Here is a 21,794-nt window from a genome sequence, read left to right on the forward strand (position 1 = left end):
TAGATCCAGATAAAATTAAATATTTAATTTTTTTTCCATCTTAAATATATTTTAATAGTTAAATATTATACATTTTTTATTTAATAAAATTTATTATATTAGTATATTTATATTTATCATTATTATTAAATTTGATATATCAAATATATATAAAAAATATTATTAAATTTTTTAATAATATATAAATTATATATTTATTATATGATCGATTTTTCAACCGTCGGTGGATTAGTAAATAGTAAATTGTGAACCAATAAATTTTTTGGTTTAAAGATTTTTCGGATTTTGAAAAGATTGATAAGGAGAATCCTAATTTTCTAAAAAAGAAAAAAGAAAAAGAAAGTGTAAAAGAAAAGTCAAACTTTTTATTTTTTTAATCAAAAAACAAAAAAATCAAAATGATTTGGCGCCAAAGCCAAGGGCGTAGAAAACTTCTAAAAGGACGTTGGGTTCTCTCTATTCCCAAAATGGAACATAATGGAATGTAGATCAAAATCACGCTGTTGCTGATTTCTAGGTTTTCGAGAAATGACGACCATTAGAACGCCGCCGTTTTCACCCTCCCAAACCACTTGCGGATCTCTCCTTGTCGAGTTGCAGGTTCTCTCTCGCACTTTTGGTTATTCATGGACATTTGGTAACTTGTTTTCTGTTTGGTTACTGGGAAACTGTTGGAAAATAAGGGATTTTTGGAAATTTGGAAAAGTGGTTTTGGGAGAATGAGGAACTCGAGTTTACTTAATCTTCTGAACCTTTGATCATTGATGGATCTCTCGTCTAAATTCCGTTAATTGTCTTTTGTTTGGTCACTGAGAAAATGGTGGGATAATATAAATTTTATAATTTTAAGTGGTGGTTTTGGGCTTCCAGCATATCGCGGACTTGAGTTAACTTTATCTTCTGCACCTTTGATCATTGATGGGTCTCCTGGTACAAATTTTATTTCTTGTTTTCCACGTGGTTACTGAGAAAATGCTGGAAAGAAGGGAATTTTGGGGATCTGAAGTAGTTGTTTCGAGTTTTGAGAGAATCAAAAACTTGTGTTAATCCTGCACTTTTGACCATTAATGGATCTCTCCTGGAAATTTCATTTCTTGTTTTCAGTTTGCTTACTGGGAAAGTGGTTGGGACAGAAGGAGATTTTGGAAATTTGAAGCAGTGTTTTGGGTTTTCATAGCATTGAAAACTCCAGTCAACTTGGTCTTTTGTGACTGTTGGGTTAAACGCTGTGAATTTTCATTCTTCGGAACTAAGCAGCGGAAAATGAATGACTCAGAATTTGTTTTTTTAATTTAATTTTTTTTCTTTATTTTCTGGGTAATCAAACACAGGCATCTTGTTTCCTCACCTGGTTATTGTTTTCTTTTGGTTTTGTTATTTATAATTTGATTGAAGATATGCCTTTTTTTTTTTGTTTAAATACACTGATCAGTCTAAGGTTTCTTCTCAAATCATGTTTTATTCTACATTTTAATTAAATCGAATTTTTAGTGAAAATTGTTTTGTTTTTGGTTTTTGTTTTATCTATTTATTTGTCTATTTTTACCATTTTTCTCACCTGTGATGGAAAATAAAATGTGATAATGAAAATGATGGAACCTATTTTTGTTCTCTTGCTCTCAACAGCACTCAGTATTTTCACTTGATTGGATGTTCTTCTGTTTTCCCTTTTTTTTTTCTTTCTGTTTTTCTTTTTTTAATAATTGTATATAGTTCTAATTCTTTCTTGTAATTGGTTTTTAGAAAATATGGGATGAAATTGGGGAGAGTGAAAGTGAAAGAGATAAGATGCTTCTGCAACTTGAGCAAGAATGCCTTGATATCTATAGAAGGAAGGTTGAAAAAACTAAGAAGCACAGGGCTGATCTGTGTCAAACACTCAATGAAGCTGAAACTGAAGTTTCTAGCCTTGTTTCTGCTCTAGGTGAACATGCGAACTTTGTTCAGGTCGAGTCCTTTTTGCATTGTTGTTTTTGTTGTTATTGTTATTATTATTTACTATTGTGAAGAATGCTTTTAAGAAGATTCACATAGAAATCCAAAGTGAATTTTGTGGCATTGGAGTGTTTGAAATTAATGGAATGATCTTTGTCTTTTTCTTTTAATGAAAAGGAGAAAGGAATGGCATGGAAAAATCTTCTGTTCTTAACTTTATTATTTAACTTGCATATTATTTGTTCAGTTTGTTCCCTCTTTTGTTGTTTTCAGAAGGAAAAAGGCACTCTCCATGAGCAATTATCTGCCATAAAACCTGTATTGGAAGACTTGAGAATGAAGAAGCAAGAAAGAATGAAGGAATTTTCTGAAACCCAGTCTCAGATTGTTCGGATATGTGCAGAAATAGCAGGCAATATTCAGTCCATCAATTCTGTTAATGCACAAGTAAATGAGAGGGATTTGACAATGAAAAAGTTGGGTGGGCTGAAGTCATACCTACAAGAGCTTCAGAGTGAAAAGGTTTTCTTCAAAAATTTGATTCAGGATCAAAGTTAATATGAGAGCAATGGAAGTTTTAGTCATTTAATTTTGCCCATTCATTTGGTTTTGTTTTGTAGATTCTTCGTTTGCAGAAAGTCAATAGCCATGTTAATACCATTCATGAACTGTCAGTTGTAATGTCAATTGATTTTGTCAAGACAATAATTGAAGTTCATCCAACCCTGGTTGATCCTTCACATGGACAAATGAGGAGTATTAGCAATGACACCCTTGCTCGATTAACAGGCATGATTCATTCACTGAAGGAAGAGAAACTACAAAGGCTTCAAAAGGTGCATAATGACTGTTTGTTTTGCTCCTGCTATCTTTGTGTGCAAATTTCTTATCATTGATAAGTTTGTGTAGCAAATTACATACGAGTTTGATTAGTTGCTAATTGCTCAAGAGTCAAAATGGTAAGTTCGAGAGAAATTTTTTGGTGGAGGGGTTGAGATTGCCTAAGAGAGACCCTCAAACTGTAATCATAGTCACTTTGGTAATTGGTTTTGGAAATTTCCTAGAGAAGATGAATCAATGTGGTCCTTAAAACTAAAAAAGAAATGGGATTCGGGTTAGTAGTTAGGATTCTAACATGATTTGGAGGACTTCCATCTGTGCCCTTGGAAACTTTTATCCATGAGTACCTAGTTTCCTTTGTGATACAACATTTGTCATTGGTAAGGGATCTGTAGTTCCCTTTTGAGAGGACCCATATGGGATGCTCCATTTTGGGAGTACTTGCACTGTGATAGATTCTCCATTGTGAGAGGACCTATGAGAGGATACTCCCTTCATGATTTCTTTTCCCCGTCTTTTTAGTTTTGTTTGATAGATAGAGGTGTTGATTATCGAGTTTGTTAAATATTTTAATGGTATTTCTGCCTGGAATTTTTTCCTTTTTAAGAATCTTAATGATAGGGTTGAGCTATAATTTGATAGGTAATGGGCCAACAATGTATTTTAAGCTAACTTCTTTGAACCAAATCCCAAACATTGCCTCATTAGTAGTCTTCTCTAGGCTTTTAGGTGAAAATAAATAGGGTAATTAAATATTAATGAGGTTCAAATACATGATCTGTAAATCAAAACTTTGATACTATACATTAAACTACTTATTTGATAAAAAAAGCTTAAGTTGTTAACTTACATTGTATATCATGTCAACTTATTTGGGCCCAAGCCCTAACAAATATTGAGGTTAATTTTCTTATCTCCTTTCATCAATCTATGAAGGGCTCTAATCTTGCCTATCCTTCCCAAAAGAGCGAATCTAGTGTCTTGACAACAATTATTTTTTAAATTATTGGGCACATGTCCATATGGAAGGTGGTAGCTACATCGTCACAATTGGATTAAGTTAGGAAGGAGGTCGTTAAAATTGGGCACACTTACTTAAAAAGAATGCGAATCTTTACAGACAATTTCTTTGAATATTGAATGTTAGAGCTTTGATGAGGAAGAGAATTCTTAAGTCATGTGGAGCTCTATGTAGATTTTGCATTGGGAATAATCTTTTTGAGTTTGTTTTGATTGTTTTTTTCATTTTCTTTACCTTCTGATATAATTTTTCCCTATAATTTTCCTAGATGTCCTGTTTAGATCTAAATTACCTAATGCCTCTTTGAAGTCTCTCTTTCCATTGAAGAATCCTTTTGCTATGGTTTTTCATAGTCTCCATTTGTTCTAATGGAAATTAAAATCAAGATCAAAATAAATCATTATTGGGAGCATGCTTTAACTTCACGTGTTCTTAATTTTCTATTGATTATTTTGGTCTACGCATGTGATGTTCTCAATTTTTATTTATTTATTTTATTTATTTTATTTTTTAAAGTATCCAATGATGAGGAGATGGAGACTGGAGAGTGTTGTCGTTAAACAAATGTGCAATGTGTGTTTCAATATTTCTATAGAATCAATAGCACTATTGGGTAAAGGTAAAGTTTGTAAGACCTCTATAAGGCCTACAAGGTACAAAGGCTCAAATGAGGATGTTTAAGTGCATCATTTTCAAACAAAAAGGATAAAGTTATAGATATATATACTCATTAGAAGTCATAGCCAGCCCATTGAGAACATGGCATGACAAGTTTACAATGAGATGCTTATGTAATAAGGTTGTTTTCTTAGTGCAGGTTGTATTATGAAGTTATGATAATAAGGTTTGATTTCAATTAAAACAAAATTTTGTAATAATAGTAAGAAGTGATTTGGTTCTGAAGTCGAGTTAAGGTTATCCTATGACTTATGATTTAACAAAAATGGATTTGTGTAAGCTATCTAACAAGTTAGGGTGAAACTTTATTTAGCTGATTGAAACTATTATGATAAATTGGTAAAGTGAAATTTCTTACACAGTTGGTAAGTGTTTGCATTATGAAGTATGTTGCTTATGTTTTCAACATATAATATGACACGATTACAATAAAGCTTTTGTTCAGTTGGTTTGAAAATATTAAAATAAAATGGGAAGTGCACATAAATACTAAGTGTTTCCTTCATGAAACATGTTTATTTTTTCTTGTACATATGTTATTGCTTGATCTTCCAAGTTGTGTTGTTAGTTTGGTTTTGGCCAAATTTTATATCATTGTTTTGTGCTTGTAAAAAATGAATAGAAAAAATTATATGTTATTAAAAATTATAGAAAAAATATCATTGGCCAAATATTAAAATATTATATGTTATTCTTATACTAAGTTGTGTTGCTTGATTTTCCTTTTCTCATTTGAGAAGGTCTCTTCTTGCTCTTTAGTTAAGGTTTGGGAAAGTGAACCATAGAAAAAATTTACCAATTGCATAGTCTCAAATCCATTATGTGGGCATGCATGAATCAGTTCCTTACACCTTTGCCAAAATTGATAAAATCTCTCTCATCTTTTGGTGCAAAATTCATCATTTTCTTTTGAATGGTGGTTCTTCTAAGAAGAGGGAAGTGTCTTTCCAAAAATGTAACTTGCATCTCTTGCCATGTTCTTATGAAATGGGGAGACATCAGTGTTAGACCTTTGTCTTTTAATGGGAATGAAAACATTTTTAACTGAAATAATCTCAATGCTACAATTTTGGTCTTGGAATGTTGCAAATAGCTCCTTAAATTCTCAAAGACATACATAAGGATTTATGTTTTTTAAAACATGGAATTGAGGGAGTAGTTGTCTCATATTGGGTTTGAGATTAAAATTTTGAGCATTTAACTGGAGGAAGATACAAGAAGGGGCACTAGTCCATGGTGGTTGCAAATGGTCTCTTAAGTGTTTGGCCCGGTGGCTCTCTAGTATAATTGTAACATTCAATTGAAAAGAAAATATATCATATCATGTATTTAAGAGTGAATTAAAATTTTATTATTTAATTTTATTCACATTTAACAGTTATATATTCAATTATTTTATTATTTTAAAATTATTGTAATTTTTTAGCTATATAGTTTTCATTGTATTTATTATATTAGAAGTTAATATGTATAACATTTACTTTTATTCTAAAGTTTTATGAATAATATTATTTGGAACTTGGAGGCAAGTAGCTAACATAATCTTTATTAGTTTAAGTAATATAACGAAACAAAAGTGTGCTTAATAGTTGGCTCTCCTTTTTTTTTACAAGAAAGTTTTACCATCAAGTCCCCTCTAATTCTAGTCAAAAATAAATTTAAGAGCCAGCTCAGTTCTTTCAACATTAGCTTGGTTAATTGATCAAGCGGTTGGATCAGCGGGCCAGTTGGTTCGATGTTGTCCAACTTGATAAATGGCTCAGTAACCAAACTGAACGATAAAGTTAACCTTTTGAAAACGTTAATATGTGATGATGGAGCAAATTTCTATTTATTAAATTTTTTAGAAATACCATAATAATCTTTATCTTTAATAAATCATTTAAAAAAAAATATACAATTTCCAAACATAAAATTCAATTGCACCGCAATAATAATTATTTCTTCTTTTAATTCTAGTGTTAAATGCAGAAGTTAAACATTATCCCAAATAGGGCTATTGTATTGTAATTGATAGTGAAGAACTTTAAACTTCACCGACTATGTCATAGTGGCCATCCAATTAGCCTAACATGTCTTCACATAGTGATCTATGTTCAACTTTCTAATGAATTGTAAAGGAAGTGACTTAAAACAAATTGATTCAAAATGGTTATCATATTAGTGATTAAAAGAATACTCAAATTATACTTCAATTTGCTTCTCCTTTAGGAGAAAATCACTTAAACAAAAATTTTCTTCCATGGTGAATGATTCTTTGTAAAACAAATATGTGGCTTATGAGAATCAACCAAAGGTTGTGGAATAGTTGATGTGACTATGAATAGCCATTTATCATCCTCATCAAGGTATTCATCATAGGTTGGTGGAGAATCTAAGTCAGAGAAACTATTCTGATTATGGTTGCCTTCCAAAATCATCTTAGTCTTGCCTAATTTGTGACCTTTTTCCAGGGTTTTGGCTTTGAGATAGCTTGGCATAGCAAGCATGCAATACAACACATTGAGTAGCAACAAAATGCATCATCTTCTACAACTTGTTGATTTTCTTAGGGAAAATACTAAGAACTAGCCACCTAAATCCTTGTTGATTCCATTGAATTAAAAAAAGAAAAAAAGAAAAAGAAAAAAGAAACAAGAACAAAGAAGGCTGCCTTTTTGCTTTGATAAAATTCTTATGAAATTTTGAAAACTAATTTTATTGATAGAAAGTAATAATAATCTCCCCTAAGCCCTAACTAAAAACAATGTAAGAATAAGAAAAATAAATTGTAATTATAATGACCTGGTGTAAAGATGATATGAAAATAAATCAGAAACCTATAAGGTTAATGTTAACCTAATATACATTGTGGGGCTATATCCAAACGGATTAAGTTTTAGGAAAGTTGATGGATTAACATGTTGTCAGAGCTATGGTTAAATAGAGGTTGAGTTCTACTCTATGGTACTGTTTATTCTTCCATCTACTTATCTGTGATCTGTAAATGCTGCTAACAGAACTTTTCATATGCAGATGTGGGGTCACATGGAAGGAAGGGTGTTAGCCTGATATACATTTTAAGTTCATATCTAACAACTTAGGCTTGTAGGGAAGTTTACACCTTAACAGATAAAAAACCTGATAGGTAGGAAATCTAGATAAAATAGGAGCAGTTGTTAGTTTTGTATTTTACAGTCTCCAATTTCATGAAAAATAACTTGAAAGGACAGAGGTGGATTTCAGTTACTATTACACTTTGAATACATGTGATAGCTACTCATGAATCATGACATTGTTAGTAATCATGACAAAAGTTTCCCCTAACCAGTTTGTAATGATGTTAATCAATGAAAATTATTTTCATTTCTCACCTGAAATTCTGTCATTTTATACATTCTTGGTTGTGGTATCTATTCTTTGTTAGCAGGTTCTGGAGGGAAGCTAGTATTGCCATGAACTCATAAAGTATGAAAGTCGTGGCGCCTCTTAGATGAATAAGGAGATCCACATACTGGATAGCCAGAACTTCATATGATTTGAACACTTTAAGAAACTTATTCTTGTAAACTAAATGTAGTTATGAACTTCACTTTTGTTCACATGGAACATTTTCGTAGATCCCACATTTAGTAGTCAGATTTAGCAATGGTCCCTCCTTCCTCTCCTCTGCTTGCCTATCTATCCTTTTGCTTTTACTTTTACTGTATCTGCTATCACTCGCTTTCTTACAACAGCAATGTTAAGATACTCCTTTATAGTCCTGTATTTATGTTGCTATAAGACTTGATTTACCAAAAGAACTTTCAGCCTCTCTCTTGTCTCTAGATAGTTAATATTTTGAATGCTTGTCCTTGAGCTCTGTTTTCATCCGTTAACCTAAGGTGATAGAACAGCTGAATAATTTGATGCCATTGTATAGCAGATGGAGCTTCTTTTTTCTTCCTCTAATTGGATATCTGTTACTTTTGTCAATTTTTTGTTTTTGTTTTTCATTTTTGTTAGCTTCAAGATCTTGGGAGCACGCTTATGGAACTATGGAATCTCTTGGACACATCTGTTGATGAACAAAAACAATTTAAGCATGTTACTTGCTTAATTTCTTCTTCCATTGATGAGGTTGTAAGGCAAGGGTGCCTTGCTCTAGATGTCATTGAGCAGGTGATTTGTTTCTTTCTTTCTTTTTTTTTTTCCAAATATTTTTATCTTTTTCTAGTGATTGATTATGATTAGAAGATATGTTGCATGCATCACATTGCTGGTGTTCCTTATGGTTTTCAATTTCCTTTGTTGCTAGACTGAGGTTGAAATTGAGCGATTGAAAGTTTTAAAAGCCAGCAAGATGAAGGAGCTGGTACTCAAGAGGCAAAATGAGCTTGAAGAAATTTACAGAGGGGTTCATATGGATTTGGATACTGATGCAGCAAGACAAACACTTGTCAGCCTTATAGATTCTGGTCTTACTTGATTCCTTTCTAAGTTTTAGTTTTTTGTATTCAATTACACTAGCCCCTTTTAATTCAAAAACTAAAAAGGCATTTCTGTTTTGAGCATGTCTTTCTTTTCCCCCACTCCACAATATTCACTTTGTTTGTCATTTTCATATTTTTTCTATATTATTTCTAATGCAAATTCTGATGCGTGTTGATTTGTGCCTGTATAAATATCTATTCTATAATGTTCCAGAATGTTGGTCTTCCTCTCTGTTTGTTGCTTTTTTTGTTAAACAGTATCTGGTCCTTCTTTAAAACATCTCTTGAATACATTTCTTAATTTTCATTATGTCCTTTCACTTAGTTCTTTGATCCATAAAAGTTAATGGTAGTAATCCTTTTATGCTTCCTTATGCATTCTCTCTCTCTCTCTCTGTTTTTATTTTTCTTTCTTTCTCCCCTTCTTTCTTATTTACTCTCGAGGTACATATCAACCTGCACCATTTTTGTGTGACTGATGCTCTTAGGAGTGTTGGGAGTTTTATTTCAAATTAACAATACATCTTTCAGTTTCCAATGAGTAAACTGACCTAAAAAGATTCATTTATTGCTGTGTACATTTTCCATTCACAGGAAATGTTGATCTGTCTGATTTGCTTTCTGGAATCGATGACCAGATTGTAAAGGCTAAAGAGCAAGCTCTAAGCAGGAAGGATATTTTGGACAAGGTGGAGAAATGGAAATATGCATCGGATGAGGAAAACTGGCTTGATGACTATGAGAGGGTAAAAAAATTTTCAGATTTGCATGAAAATTGGCATATAAGTTAATATATGGGATATGGGGGCTTTAGTTTCTTTAGAAGCTATTATCATTAATTCTTTCTTGCACTGGAAATTGGAAATTGTTGGTGAACATGTCAAGGACCAGATCAGTTCGATAAATCCTAAAGTTCAAATGTTAGGACAAAATTCAATACAATTTCAATATATTTTTACTCCATTTCTTTCCTCATTAAGCTGTGACAATTTGTGTATGTGCTTGATCGTAAATACATGCACTTAGTACATGGTTATCATTTGTTTGGTTAGGTAATATCTAAAATAATGGTTTGGTGCAATTTTTTATACTGAACTATGGATCATGGTTTTGTTTGTTTGTCTATTTGCTTGCGCCCCCCCCCCCCCCCCCTCCCCCCCTCTTTTTTAACTCTATTTCTATGGTTATCACTTGATAAACTCCAAGCTTACTATGATTCTTGGCTCCCCAAATATTTTTTTTTGTACAAATGAATAGCTGCTGAATAATGCCAGTTACCATTTTGGGGATTAGGCCATATATATTTCCATTTGGGTTGTTGGTGGGGAAGGGCTCATGATTATGAAATAATGGAGTGATAGAAGTGTCATATAAAGAAGTAAGATTAGAAAATTTTATAAATCGTCTGATTTACATTCATATGCAGCTGGTTTAGTTTTAGTAACTCTTCACTCCACTTATTAATTCTCTAGGATTCTAAATTCTAGCTGCAATGTAAAGGCAGCAACAGACTATAAAAAGCATTGGTAATGTGTTTGTGAAATTCTCGTATTTCAGTGGTCCTTGAAATAAATATAAGCAATTTGAAAAAAATACTGCAATTGCCAATATTTATGATATTTGATATTTCCATAAATTCTCTCCTATCAATCTCCTTTTGGGGAGAACCTCACAAAATATCAATATTTTATCTTTTCGATTTCACAATTTCTCTAAAAATCTCCAAAATCTGTCCATGTAATGCCACTATATGTTCACTTTACTTCTTGTCTCTCTTCCTATGTTTTATGTTAAATAATTTGTTATTCAAGAAGTGAACATTATAATACTTAGTATTCAAATATATGGTTCTTTATGAATCTATAACGTATACATAATCGTCAGTACACAATTTCTATCCTAAATATCCATGCTTGTTATTTATCACTCTTTAAATAATGTTGACACTAATTGATGCATTGTATCAACAATTACTAAGAAGTTTCATTTCAACTTTTCTGTGCTTTTGTTGCTACTTTCCATCATTATTTTTCCCTTAAGAATTTTTTTTTTTCCTTTTGATATTTCCATACATTAGAAGAGCTTGAGAATTTTATCAATATTGGTTTTGATATATTATTGTGAAAGGCCATGATAAAGAACAATAGTAGAGAGAAGGAAAATAATAGAACAAAAACAAAAAACGGACAAAACATATAATGATTTACATGGTTCAATGTAAAGTCTACATTCATGGGCAATGACCAAGAACTTTCACTGTAGTTCAAGGAGATGACAATCTTAGAGCTCTCAAATCCCAAAGTCCCAATAACACCCAAAAAAGAAACTCTTTCAATCATAATCTCTTCCTATTTTTTTATGTTTTTGATGATATAGGAATATTCCTTAAAAGAAACTAATTATCTAATTGCTAAGGATTCCTGAGGTATTTCCTTTATAATAATAACAAGAGAGTCTCTTACAAGATTATATTGTAATAAGAAAATATCAAGACTTAAAATTGACTCAAAACAAGAATTTAAGATACTTATCAATAATCTCCACCTTGGCTCGAATGCCTATAATTCAATCAAACTTGAAAGTCTTCCATATCACCTCACTCCCACTCTCCTCAAGGACTTTTGGATATTGATTGTAGTCAAAAAGTAATTTCATATAATCCTTGAATTTAAATGTAGAACCAAATTTAGTATTCACATTTGTTGGACTCTCCTCTACAATGATCCTTTAATTAGTTTCTGCCACAATATGTGTGTAAACAATAATGCCTTCTCATTCTGTCTTTGGCTAAATTGTATTGTTGCTCCTATGGTGCATTGTCTTTATCATTAAGATGTTGCACTTCTTCCTTATTTGGTTTTAGTAAAAGCTTCTGGAAACTTTGGGCTTAAACTCTACCTTTTTTCTCACACTAGGATTATTTTTTGTATTAAATTGCTTCTTTGTTGGACTCAACATTGTAAGTGGCAGCAAGAATTGAGAGGTTGCAAAGAGATTTTTTATGGTCTGGGGTTAGGGAAGGCAAAAGAGATCATCTAGTTAGTTGGGATGTAGTGTGTAATCCGAAGACGAAAGGGGGATTGGGTTTCAGAAGGATTTCCTTATGGAATTCCGCTCTCTTAGGGAAATGGTTGTGGAGGTATCCTAGGAAGGGTTCAGCGCTGTGGCATTAGGTCATTTTAAGCATTTATGGATCACACTCTAATGGTTGGGATGCCAACACTGTTGTTAGATGGTCACATTGTTGTCCTTGGAAGGCTATTGTACAAGTCTCCCAAGATTTTTCCAAGTTTACTCGGTTCATGGTAGGAGATGGGGAAAGAATTCGGTTCTGGGAAGACTTGTGGTGAGGGGATCAACCTCTAGGGGTCCGTTATCCAAGACTACTTAGAGTAGTCACGGATAAAAACATTCCTATTTCTTCAATTCTTGGATCCACTCGCCCCTTCTCTTGGAACTTTAACTTCCGTCGTAACCTTTCTGATTTCGAGATAGAAGATTTAGAAAGTCTCATGCAGTCTCTTGATCGTCTACATTTATCACCTTCGGTTCCAGATATGAGATCCTGGTCTTTATCTCCTTCAGGACTTTTCATAGTCAAATCTTTCTTTCTTGCCTTATCCCAATTTCTTTGCCTTCAGTTTTCCCTACCAAGTTAGTCTGGAATTCTCAAGTCCCTTTCAAAATCAAGTCCTTTGTCTGGTTAGTGGCTCACAAGAAGGTAAATACTAACGACATGCTACAGTTGAGAAGACCCTATAAAGCACTTAGTCCCGACATTTGCATGATGTGCATGAAGCATGGAGAAACAGTAGATCATCTTTTTCTTCATTGCTCTTTGACGATGGGGTTGTGGCACAAATTATTTCAGTTAACAAAGACAGATTGGGTCTCTCCTAGGAGCATCTTTGATATGCTATCTACAAATTTTAATGGTTTTGGATTTTCTAAGAGAGGGATTGTTTTATGGCAAGCTGCGTGCATCGCTTTAATATGGGTGGTGTGGCGGGAAAGAAATGCAAGGATTTTTTAGGATAAAGCAAGGAATTCAGAGAACCTTTGGAACATGATTCATTTCCTTGCTTCTCTTTGGGCTTTTTGTTCTAAGGTTTTTAAGGGGATTCCCCTTAATGTGATACATCTTGATTGGTTAGCGGTGTGTAACTCCAATGGGTTGGCCTAACCTAGAGTAGTTGTTTGTTTCTACTTTGTATTTTCTCGCATTTGTTTCCTTGTAGTTTTGTTTTTCTATGGTGGGAGGATTCCTCATCCTTCTCTTGTACTTCCTTTTTATCAATATATTCCTTTGTCGTTTCCTATCAAAAAAATAAAAAAAAACATTGTAAGCTCATCAAATCTTACATCCCTACTAACTAAAAATTTAGAGGATTGCACTATTTGCATACGTTAGAAGTTGTCAATAGATCTCTTTCAACTTCTATTAATTGTAAGATTGAATGAATGTACTTTAAATTACCTATAGTCTTATGAACAATTGTATTGAATTTTACCTCTATCGTTTCTCAAATATATGAAGTTCAACAAAATCTAGCTTTCTTGTTTTTTGTCTACCAATCAAACATTATTTGCTCAAAATCGCTATCCCTCTTTCTCTCATATTTTAATCATTACCATGATCTCTTCCATCAAACTTTTCAACCTCAAACTTTGTCGTCATTCCATGTTTAACAACCTTAGCTTTGATACCGGTTTATTATGAAAAACCATGACAAAAAACAATAATATGGAGGAAAAAAAGATAATGAAAATAGAAAACACACAACATATTATGTGGCTTGGCCTAAAGTCTACATCCACCAGTGAAAACAAAGAAGAACTTTTACTCTTGTTGAAGGTGATTACAATCCTAGAACTCTCAAATCATAAAGCTCTAATTACATCCAAAAAATGTGTTCTTTTTCAGTCAAAATGCTTTCCTATTTTTTTCTTGATTATATAAGAATATTCCACATAATAAACTTGTTGGAGTGGCATATTCATTATGGATCCAAATCCTCCAAACTTAAGCTTTTAGGAGAATTGGTTGTACAACATGGTATTAGAGCCTTGTTTAGTGAAAGGTCATAGGTTTGACCCTCATTGCATGTTTATTTCATCACTTTATTAAGCCCAAAGGAGGCTGTTTGTGGTTTGTTTATCTTTAGGCCTGTGTGTGCCTAGGTGTCTCTCCATGTGTAGGTATGGGGTCACACGTAAGGGAGGATGTTAGGGTAGCATGATATTCATCATGGACCCAAATCCTCCAAGCTTAAGCTTTTAAGAGATTTGATTGTTTAGCAAAACTAATTCCCTTGTTATTAAAGATATCTAGAATGTTTCCTTTAGAATAGTAGGAAAGTCTCTCACAAGAATATATCTTATAGGAACATATAAAAAAACTTAAAAACTGACTCAAAAGGAGAATTTGACACACTTTCCAAATATATATACATATTTTGCCTGTGAAAATATGATGTGTATTTATTACTTGAAATTATTTCTTGCGTCTATATTTGTATTATAGATATTTTACCATAAACCATAGCATTTCTTTGCTGTGGAGTTATATTTTTTGCTTTGGGAAAATAAAGAGCATTTGAAAGACATCCATTCCTATTTGATGTGTGAATCATTTTGATTTATTTATTGGGTCTATAGCAGGGTACTAGATAATCTGCCATAAAAGAGTTGGTAATCCTTTCCAACTGGTGCCTACAATATAGAGAAAAAAAAAATGTCATTTATGTTATATTATATATATATATATATTTTTCCAGTATAATGAAACACCAAAATGATAAAGCTGAGAGACTTTCTAGGAGTGTGTAACCCACCACCATCTTAATAAAGACCCTAAAGGGAGATTGTTGTGATCACTTCTCTTGTGTGAATCTTTATTTCATATTCAAAGCTTCCACAAAGAAAGGGGAAGAAAGCAACACAGGCAATTTTGCATGTGTGAATCTTTATTTTTTATTTTTGTCTTTTATTTTTGTTCTGTTTTATTTGTTTGATTTTTAATATATATATATATATATATATATTATTATGTTATAGTCTCCATTGACTGGTTTAACTGAGCTGCCTCCTATAGTTTAAAGGAAAAGGTGATCGCTACTTCTACTGGAAAATTTGAAGTTATTTGTTGGATATGTAAAACATTTTGGACTTACTTTTTGGTGGTGCGATTCAATGGAGTTTCAGTTATTGCTGAATGATCAATCAGCTTTAATTTTTCCAGGATGAAAACCGGTATAGTGCTGGCAGGGGAGCACATAAAAATCTGAAACGGGCAGAGAAGGCACGGATTCTAGTCAGCAAGATACCATGTGAGCTTGTAATCATCATTCACTTGCATAATTTAGTTTTGATTAAGTGTATTTACATTTTAGACAATTATGTTTTTAGTAATAGATCCAGATATAAAAAGAAATGAATTTGATCATTTCTGTCAAATCTGGTAGAGATTTTGTGTGTTAGATTGGTCTATGGGTTTGTTAAAATTGTTGATGCAGGATGCAGGACAGTGCCTGAACTCTGAAACTGCTGCCTGTAATCTCTCCATTGGTGGGCCAGCTTTTTGAATGTTCTTTCAAGATTGAAGCCAATTGCTAGGATTTTAGGTTAGACCTCAGAAAGTGACTAGTTGCTGAGTTCTAGAAAATATTGTGCAGATTTTGTCAAAAGTAGCTAATTTATGGTTTCATGGTGTTTCGTAATGCCATAAGGGCCTAAAGAGGTTTAGGGTATAAAATTTAGGGTTTTAGATTAGAAAATGAAAGAAAATGGGAGCTACTTGTGTGTAAAAAGTGTGCTCAAACATCTTTCTTTGGAAGGACTTCCTGTCCTTCTGCACACATCTTTCTTTTTTTCTAATTAGTAATTCATGATCTTTAGATTTCCAGCACTATTCAAGTTTCTTGAGTATATAGAATGAGATGAAAGAGTGAAAAGATGGTAGAGAAGAAATAAATCCTTGGCAATCCCACCAACATTCCTACTTCCTAGGCAAACATACTTAGTGTTATTTAAGTAATCACACTTAAAGAGGACATTCACATCCTCGAGGATAATATAGTTTGATGCTGAATTTTTATTGAAATTCTGGCTCTCTATTTTGATCAACTAAACTGGTATACTCTTATGTCTCACTTCCATAAAAGGATACTTTTTGTAATTCCTTATCTTTCGTTACGGGAACACAAATTGATGTAGGAGAGAAATATTATTTAGAAACTTAAAGAATAAGAGCTTTTCTAATATAACAAGAAAAATAAAAGAATAAAGACTTGACACAAAGTCAACCACTACCTAAAATTAAACAAGAGCCTCAGTTTAAGCCAAATTATGGTTAGCAGCAAAAGGGACTTGAAATATTGTTAGTATCCTAAGTTAAGGCTTGAACATTAGAACCAATCTCTCTTTTTTGTTGTTGTTGTTGTTGACATCTTCAAAGGAGATCAACTATGATCACTATTTATGTTAAGAAAATAAATTTTGTGAAGATACAATTTTATGAATTCTAGATAAAACTCAATTGTGTCCCAACAAGAAACAACACATGACTAAACAACTATTGACCTTGGATACCAAACAATTCAAATCTTGATGATTTCCAAAGAATTCACATGTAGATTATAGAACATAATACAAATAAAATAACATATAAGCTCAAATTTTCCCATTCTTGTCTTTGTTCTCTTCATCGGTTATAGACCAAGTATTTAGCTATTGATTCATTATTGTTATTTTTTCCTTAATAGAGTTAGTAACAAAAAAGTATGCTCAATGTTGTTTTTGTCACTAAACTTGTAGCATTTGGATAAAATTATTAGCGTAATTTTTTTTCCATATTATTATTGATGTATGTGTGATCATACTCCTAGTATGATAAAAATTGGAATGATTAGATTAGGCTTAATGTCTATACAATTGACTCCCTAATAACTGATAATTCATGGTATATTTTTTTTTCTAGCATAAAGATTACTATATTCTTGAACAACTTTTAGTTCTTTGATTTATTTGATGGATCGTTTCTAGTATATGCAATCTTTGACTCATTAGAACTATCAAGAACTCTAATGTAGTTTGGATTAATCTTCATGAACAATTAATTTTTTTGCCTCTTTCTCCGTTTCTATTTGGTCTATTCATGAATAATTAGGAAGTAATAGGAATGATAATTCTTTTATTAGATATTAACATTTTATTTGTGTATGGAACTATAGGGAAGTTGATGCCTGGGAAAAGTGACTTGAGAATTGTGAATGGTAGCTTATAATAGAGATACCCGATTCCATAGGAAAATTTTAATTGTATAAAAAAATTGAATGTGAATTGTGATGATGAATCTCTATGTTTTGGATAGGACAACATGCATAAAACAAATGCCTATGAGAAATTACTAAAAGTCACAACTGGATACTTCTAAAAGGAATAAGCATGGTTGTTAACACGTAAAATATATCATGTATAATTTTTTCTATTTTTTTGTATCGTGTATCATATCGTATTGTGTATTATAAGATTTTTTATATAGAGAAAAATAAATAGAAAAATATGTATATGCGTGAATATCTAATGAAAGTATGAAATATAGAGTATTATATATCCAATTTTATGGAAGATAATAGGATTGAAAGAATTAATCTATGTCATATCATGTGAAAACATTGAATGTTAACGTTTTGACAAGTTCAAATTAACAAAATATAACTTTAATATATAGATTCATCACATAATTCACAAAAATTAACTTTTTCAATTTTTAACTATGATTTTTAGTTCCAAATTTTAATTAGGTATATGCATTTATTGTGTTGCTACTTGATATATATATATATATGTGTGTGTGTGTGTGTGTGTGTGTTTGTTTGTCTTTATGTGTTATCTTCAAATTCCTTTTCCACCAAAAAAAATAAAATAAAATAATACATTAAGTTAAAATTTTATTCACTAATCACCATCATTTTCATTATCAATATTCAAACCATTCAAATGAAAATTCTCCTATATTTATTGTAAAAATAAACTTATTTAACTTCTAATATAGCATTTGATAATATGAATGCAGTTTTTTATATAAGATTATTTTACCTATTTCTCCTTTTTATGATGAATTTTTAATCTTTTAATATATTTTAAACAGTTAATATAATACATTCTTTTAACAATAAAAGAAATAATTTGATTTTTTTTTTTAAAAAAATTATAGAAAATAGTTGAAGATGTGTGAATCGTTGTAGTGTAATATCATGTATTGTATATGTATCATAAGATGCATTTTAAAATAATATGCAGATTGTGATACATATTGATTTTCATAAAAAATGTATTGTATCATTGTATTGTATCGTGTATTATAAGTTTTAAACAACTATGAGAATAAGTGCTTCAACATATTATATTGCATTAAATCAGCTCTTGCATTATTACTGGCATCTCAATAGGTGAAAAAAAGTAAAGTTGATTATTTTACAAGCTTACATCCCATACAAAGAACTATTTCAGATACAACACCAAGAGCTTCTCTATGATTTGAGTATTTAAGTTCAGAACTAATTACATGATGTAGGCTGCACTAGTTTCAAGGGATGAATACAGCAATGAAGAAGACATGGCAATGCCCACATTTTTCTGAAATAGAGGACAAGTATTAGAGATGAAGACGGTCCAAGAATTATAGCTTAATAAATTTGCAGTGTACTCCTACCATTTTAGGTTGATAATTTTATATAACGAAAATATATATATATATATATATATATATATATTTTTTTTTTTTATGTAGTTCCAAATTCTTGGACTGTATATTTCATAATATATCCAAAAGTATGTGCACTGCCTGGTTTATTGCAACCTTATTTTAGTGCAAGTGATGTTTTAGTAAATGACCATTCTTTGTTGCTTACATTTTTCACTTTGAGTTTATGCTTAAACAAATATTTAGTTTTTGTACACTTAAACTAGCATTGAATAACTTTCTAAGCCTGTTGTCTAGCAATTGTTGAAAATTTGACTGCAAAAGTGAAAGCCTGGGAAATGGAGAAAGGAATGCCATTCTTTTATGACAAGGTGAGCAGCCAATTGTAATTGTTGTTTCCTGAAGTTACTTTACAGTAGATTCCAAGTTCCAACCACTAACTGTCTAATTTCAGGTCCCCTTGTTACAAACCTTGGAGGAATATATTGTGCTGAGGCAGGAAAGGGAAGAAGAAAAACGTAGATCTCGGGTAGGCTTACTGTTATTCTTCTTGATCACATTTCTATTTAGCTACTATTAGGATTAGATGGGAAGCTGGTATGTTAGACTGGTGCACCCGGTTCATAAATTTCAGATTGCTAGATTCAAGATACTAGCATGAAAACTACTTTTGATCTTATTCTTGCCATTTTAATAAGGTGGACATAGGTTTAGATGTGGCTGGCCTGCCCATTGTAACGGACTTAGGCTTTTTCTAAATTCATGTGCGGCACTAGACAACTCAAAACACTTGATGTTGCTAATTCGCCTTTCCCACCCACTTAGCTAGTTAGGTTAAGTAATGCACACGACCTTTCCCACCCACTTAGCTAGCTAGGCTAAGTAATGCATACGACTTGGAAACTAGAGCGCACAACAAATGCAATCCTTTAAGAAATGAAGCTTTGTATTATACAAAGTAAGCTTTACAATGCTAGGAAGCTCTCAACTTGCTTGGTGCTTCGACCAAATGAGGTCATCTCTTATTTATAGGCAACCAAAGAACTCTTTGGAACTCACAAAGGTTCCTTACATCTCCGGAATTCTCTAGAAACTCTTAGACATAGACTATGTACAAGTATTTGCAAGACTTGTCTAGAACTCTCTAAATAGCTCAACACTCTTCCCTTTTCTTCCATTTTAGTATAGAGATGTGTGGACATCTCTGGGCTTCTCTAGAACCTTCAATGTTCCTCCACCAATATATCCCAATGCACCTGTCTCATGTCTGGTGGTTGAGAAACCACCTCAACATTGGTATGCTTGTGTCTGTGTTCTACTTCAGATCAAGAACAAGTTGGCAAATTTTAGATGCACCAAAGCCATTTATTGATGCCAGCACTTAGGCTGTTGATATCAACATTGGGATCCATTTATTGATGAGTCCATGCCACATGTAAAACTGTGGGTGCTTAGTATATCAGTTTTGGTTCTTCTAAATAGCTTTGATTGTTGAAGCATTTCAAAAATTATGTGGGCAATTATTAAGAAAAAAAATCTTATAATCAAATGGCTCATTCTTAACATTGTCATTGATTGCATGTGGGCTGAATTGCAATGATAAAGATCATTATTCATTTTGTTTCTGTTGGTCTTAACAGGAGCAGAAACGGTTACAAGAACAATTTGCTACAGAGCAAGAGGCTTTATTCGGGTCTAAGCCCACAACAAAAAAGCCACTGGGCCAAAGCACCAATGCTAACACACTGGCAGGAACACCAGTCGGCCGCCGTGTTTCGACTCCTTCATCCCGTCATGGGGTTTCAGCGGGTAAAGAACGGAGGGATAGTGGCAGGGGAGGTACCACAATACCTCCAAACTATGTTGCTCTGCCAAAAGGATGATTCATCTCTCAGTAGAGTTGAACTAGACTCTTCGTCTCACAGACCATGACTTTAGTTTTTTATGATTCTGAACTTGTCAACAGGTCACCAAATTTGTTGACAACTTAATTGTGATTGATTCTGTTGTGTTGAAAAATGCATGCCTTGTTCATTCTCTTACAATATTTCTAGTTAGTGGGAAGACACCTGCATTTTTTTTTCCTGGGAAAATCCTCAGAGCTTGTAAAGCCCTTGAAATGTCAATCAGACATCTCTAAAAAATTTCCCCAAAAAAATTCTCAAACACACCGCCCCCCCCCCCCCCACTTTTTTTTTTTATGGTTTCCCACTTCAAAAAGTGCTTTTCACATGAAAATTCCCAGAACTTGGTTCCCACTTTGAAGGTGCATTTCACACTGAAGACTTAAGTTTTCCTCTGTATGAATTAGACGACTCTGAATGGTCAGAACCTCCCAGTGAGATATCTCTCAGACTTTTTCCTAAAGGGCTCTGGCATGCTAATCACAGACGTCTGTCTTTCTGACATTTACCCTAAAAATTCCCAGAGCTTTTGCTTCCACTTCAAAAGTGCGTTTCACAAAAAAATTCTCCCAACTTTGTTCCCACTTTGCAAGTGCATTTCACATTGAGGCCTAAAAGTTCTTACCCATAACTATGAATGGGAGCCATCTATGGGCCCAAATCCATCACAGTCCACCTCAAACCTTCGGCTATTAACATTTGTTTCTTTTCTTTATCATAACTGAAAAGAAAAAAATTCCATTGATGGCTGAGTAGAAGAACTTAGGGTTTGTTTGGGAAAGTTCTCAAAGAATATTTTTTAAGAACAAATCTCAATTATTTTTTGGAACATTTTTATTTTATTTTATTTTATAAAAAACAGTTTTTTTTGGGCTTATATTCTTTATGAAAGCACACACATTTATGTATAAGGTAATGTTTTGAAAGTATTTTTCATATTTTTAATTGCTACTCAGAATATTATAAAAAAAATAATTATCTACCTTATAACTTTTAGGTAGACGATTCTATGTAAAATCCTTTTGTAAAGCCTTATAATATGGATTTTATAACAATAATTTAAATGGATAGTATATTTATTAAACAAATTTGATTATGAAACACAATTATAATAACTCGCTCCCGATTGTGTAAATATTATCCGTTCTAAGTTCAAATGATGTTCACGACTTTAAAAACACGTTTACAAAATTAAGAGGAGTTTATACTTATTTAGTGTAAAAACTCTCTCACATCCGATATGAAATATAACAATTACA

General features: G+C 32.3%; 1 protein-coding gene across 1 annotated transcript; it reads left to right on the forward strand.

The window, feature by feature from the left end:
• Window positions 1-433: 433 nt before the first annotated feature.
• On the forward strand, window positions 434-20,676 carry LOC100267765 (65-kDa microtubule-associated protein 5). The gene is made up of 11 exons (XM_010660754.3): window positions 434-600; window positions 1,744-1,947; window positions 2,209-2,457; window positions 2,556-2,771; window positions 8,459-8,614; window positions 8,751-8,910; window positions 9,520-9,671; window positions 15,167-15,254; window positions 18,929-19,002; window positions 19,086-19,160; window positions 20,272-20,676. Exons 1-11 carry the CDS (start codon window positions 529-531, stop codon window positions 20,512-20,514), a joined length of 1,689 nt encoding a protein of 562 aa, XP_010659056.1. The 5' UTR covers window positions 434-528; the 3' UTR covers window positions 20,515-20,676.
• The last annotated feature ends 1,118 nt before the right edge of the window (window positions 20,677-21,794 follow it).

This window comes from Vitis vinifera, chromosome 13, assembly GCF_030704535.1.
Source record: "Vitis vinifera cultivar Pinot Noir 40024 chromosome 13, ASM3070453v1".
NCBI classification, from domain to species: Eukaryota; Viridiplantae; Streptophyta; class Magnoliopsida; order Vitales; family Vitaceae; genus Vitis; species Vitis vinifera.

Coding starts and splice junctions, on each gene's coding strand:
- LOC100267765 (XM_010660754.3), top strand. CDS start 529: ATGACGACCATTAGAACGCCGCCGTTTTCACCCTCCCAAACCACTTGC. Junction 8,911..9,519: donor TGTCAGCCTTATAGATTCTG/GTCTTACTTGAT, acceptor TTCCATTCACAG/GAAATGTTGATCTGTCTGAT. Junction 9,672..15,166: donor GGCTTGATGACTATGAGAGG/GTAAAAAAATTT, acceptor TAATTTTTCCAG/GATGAAAACCGGTATAGTGC.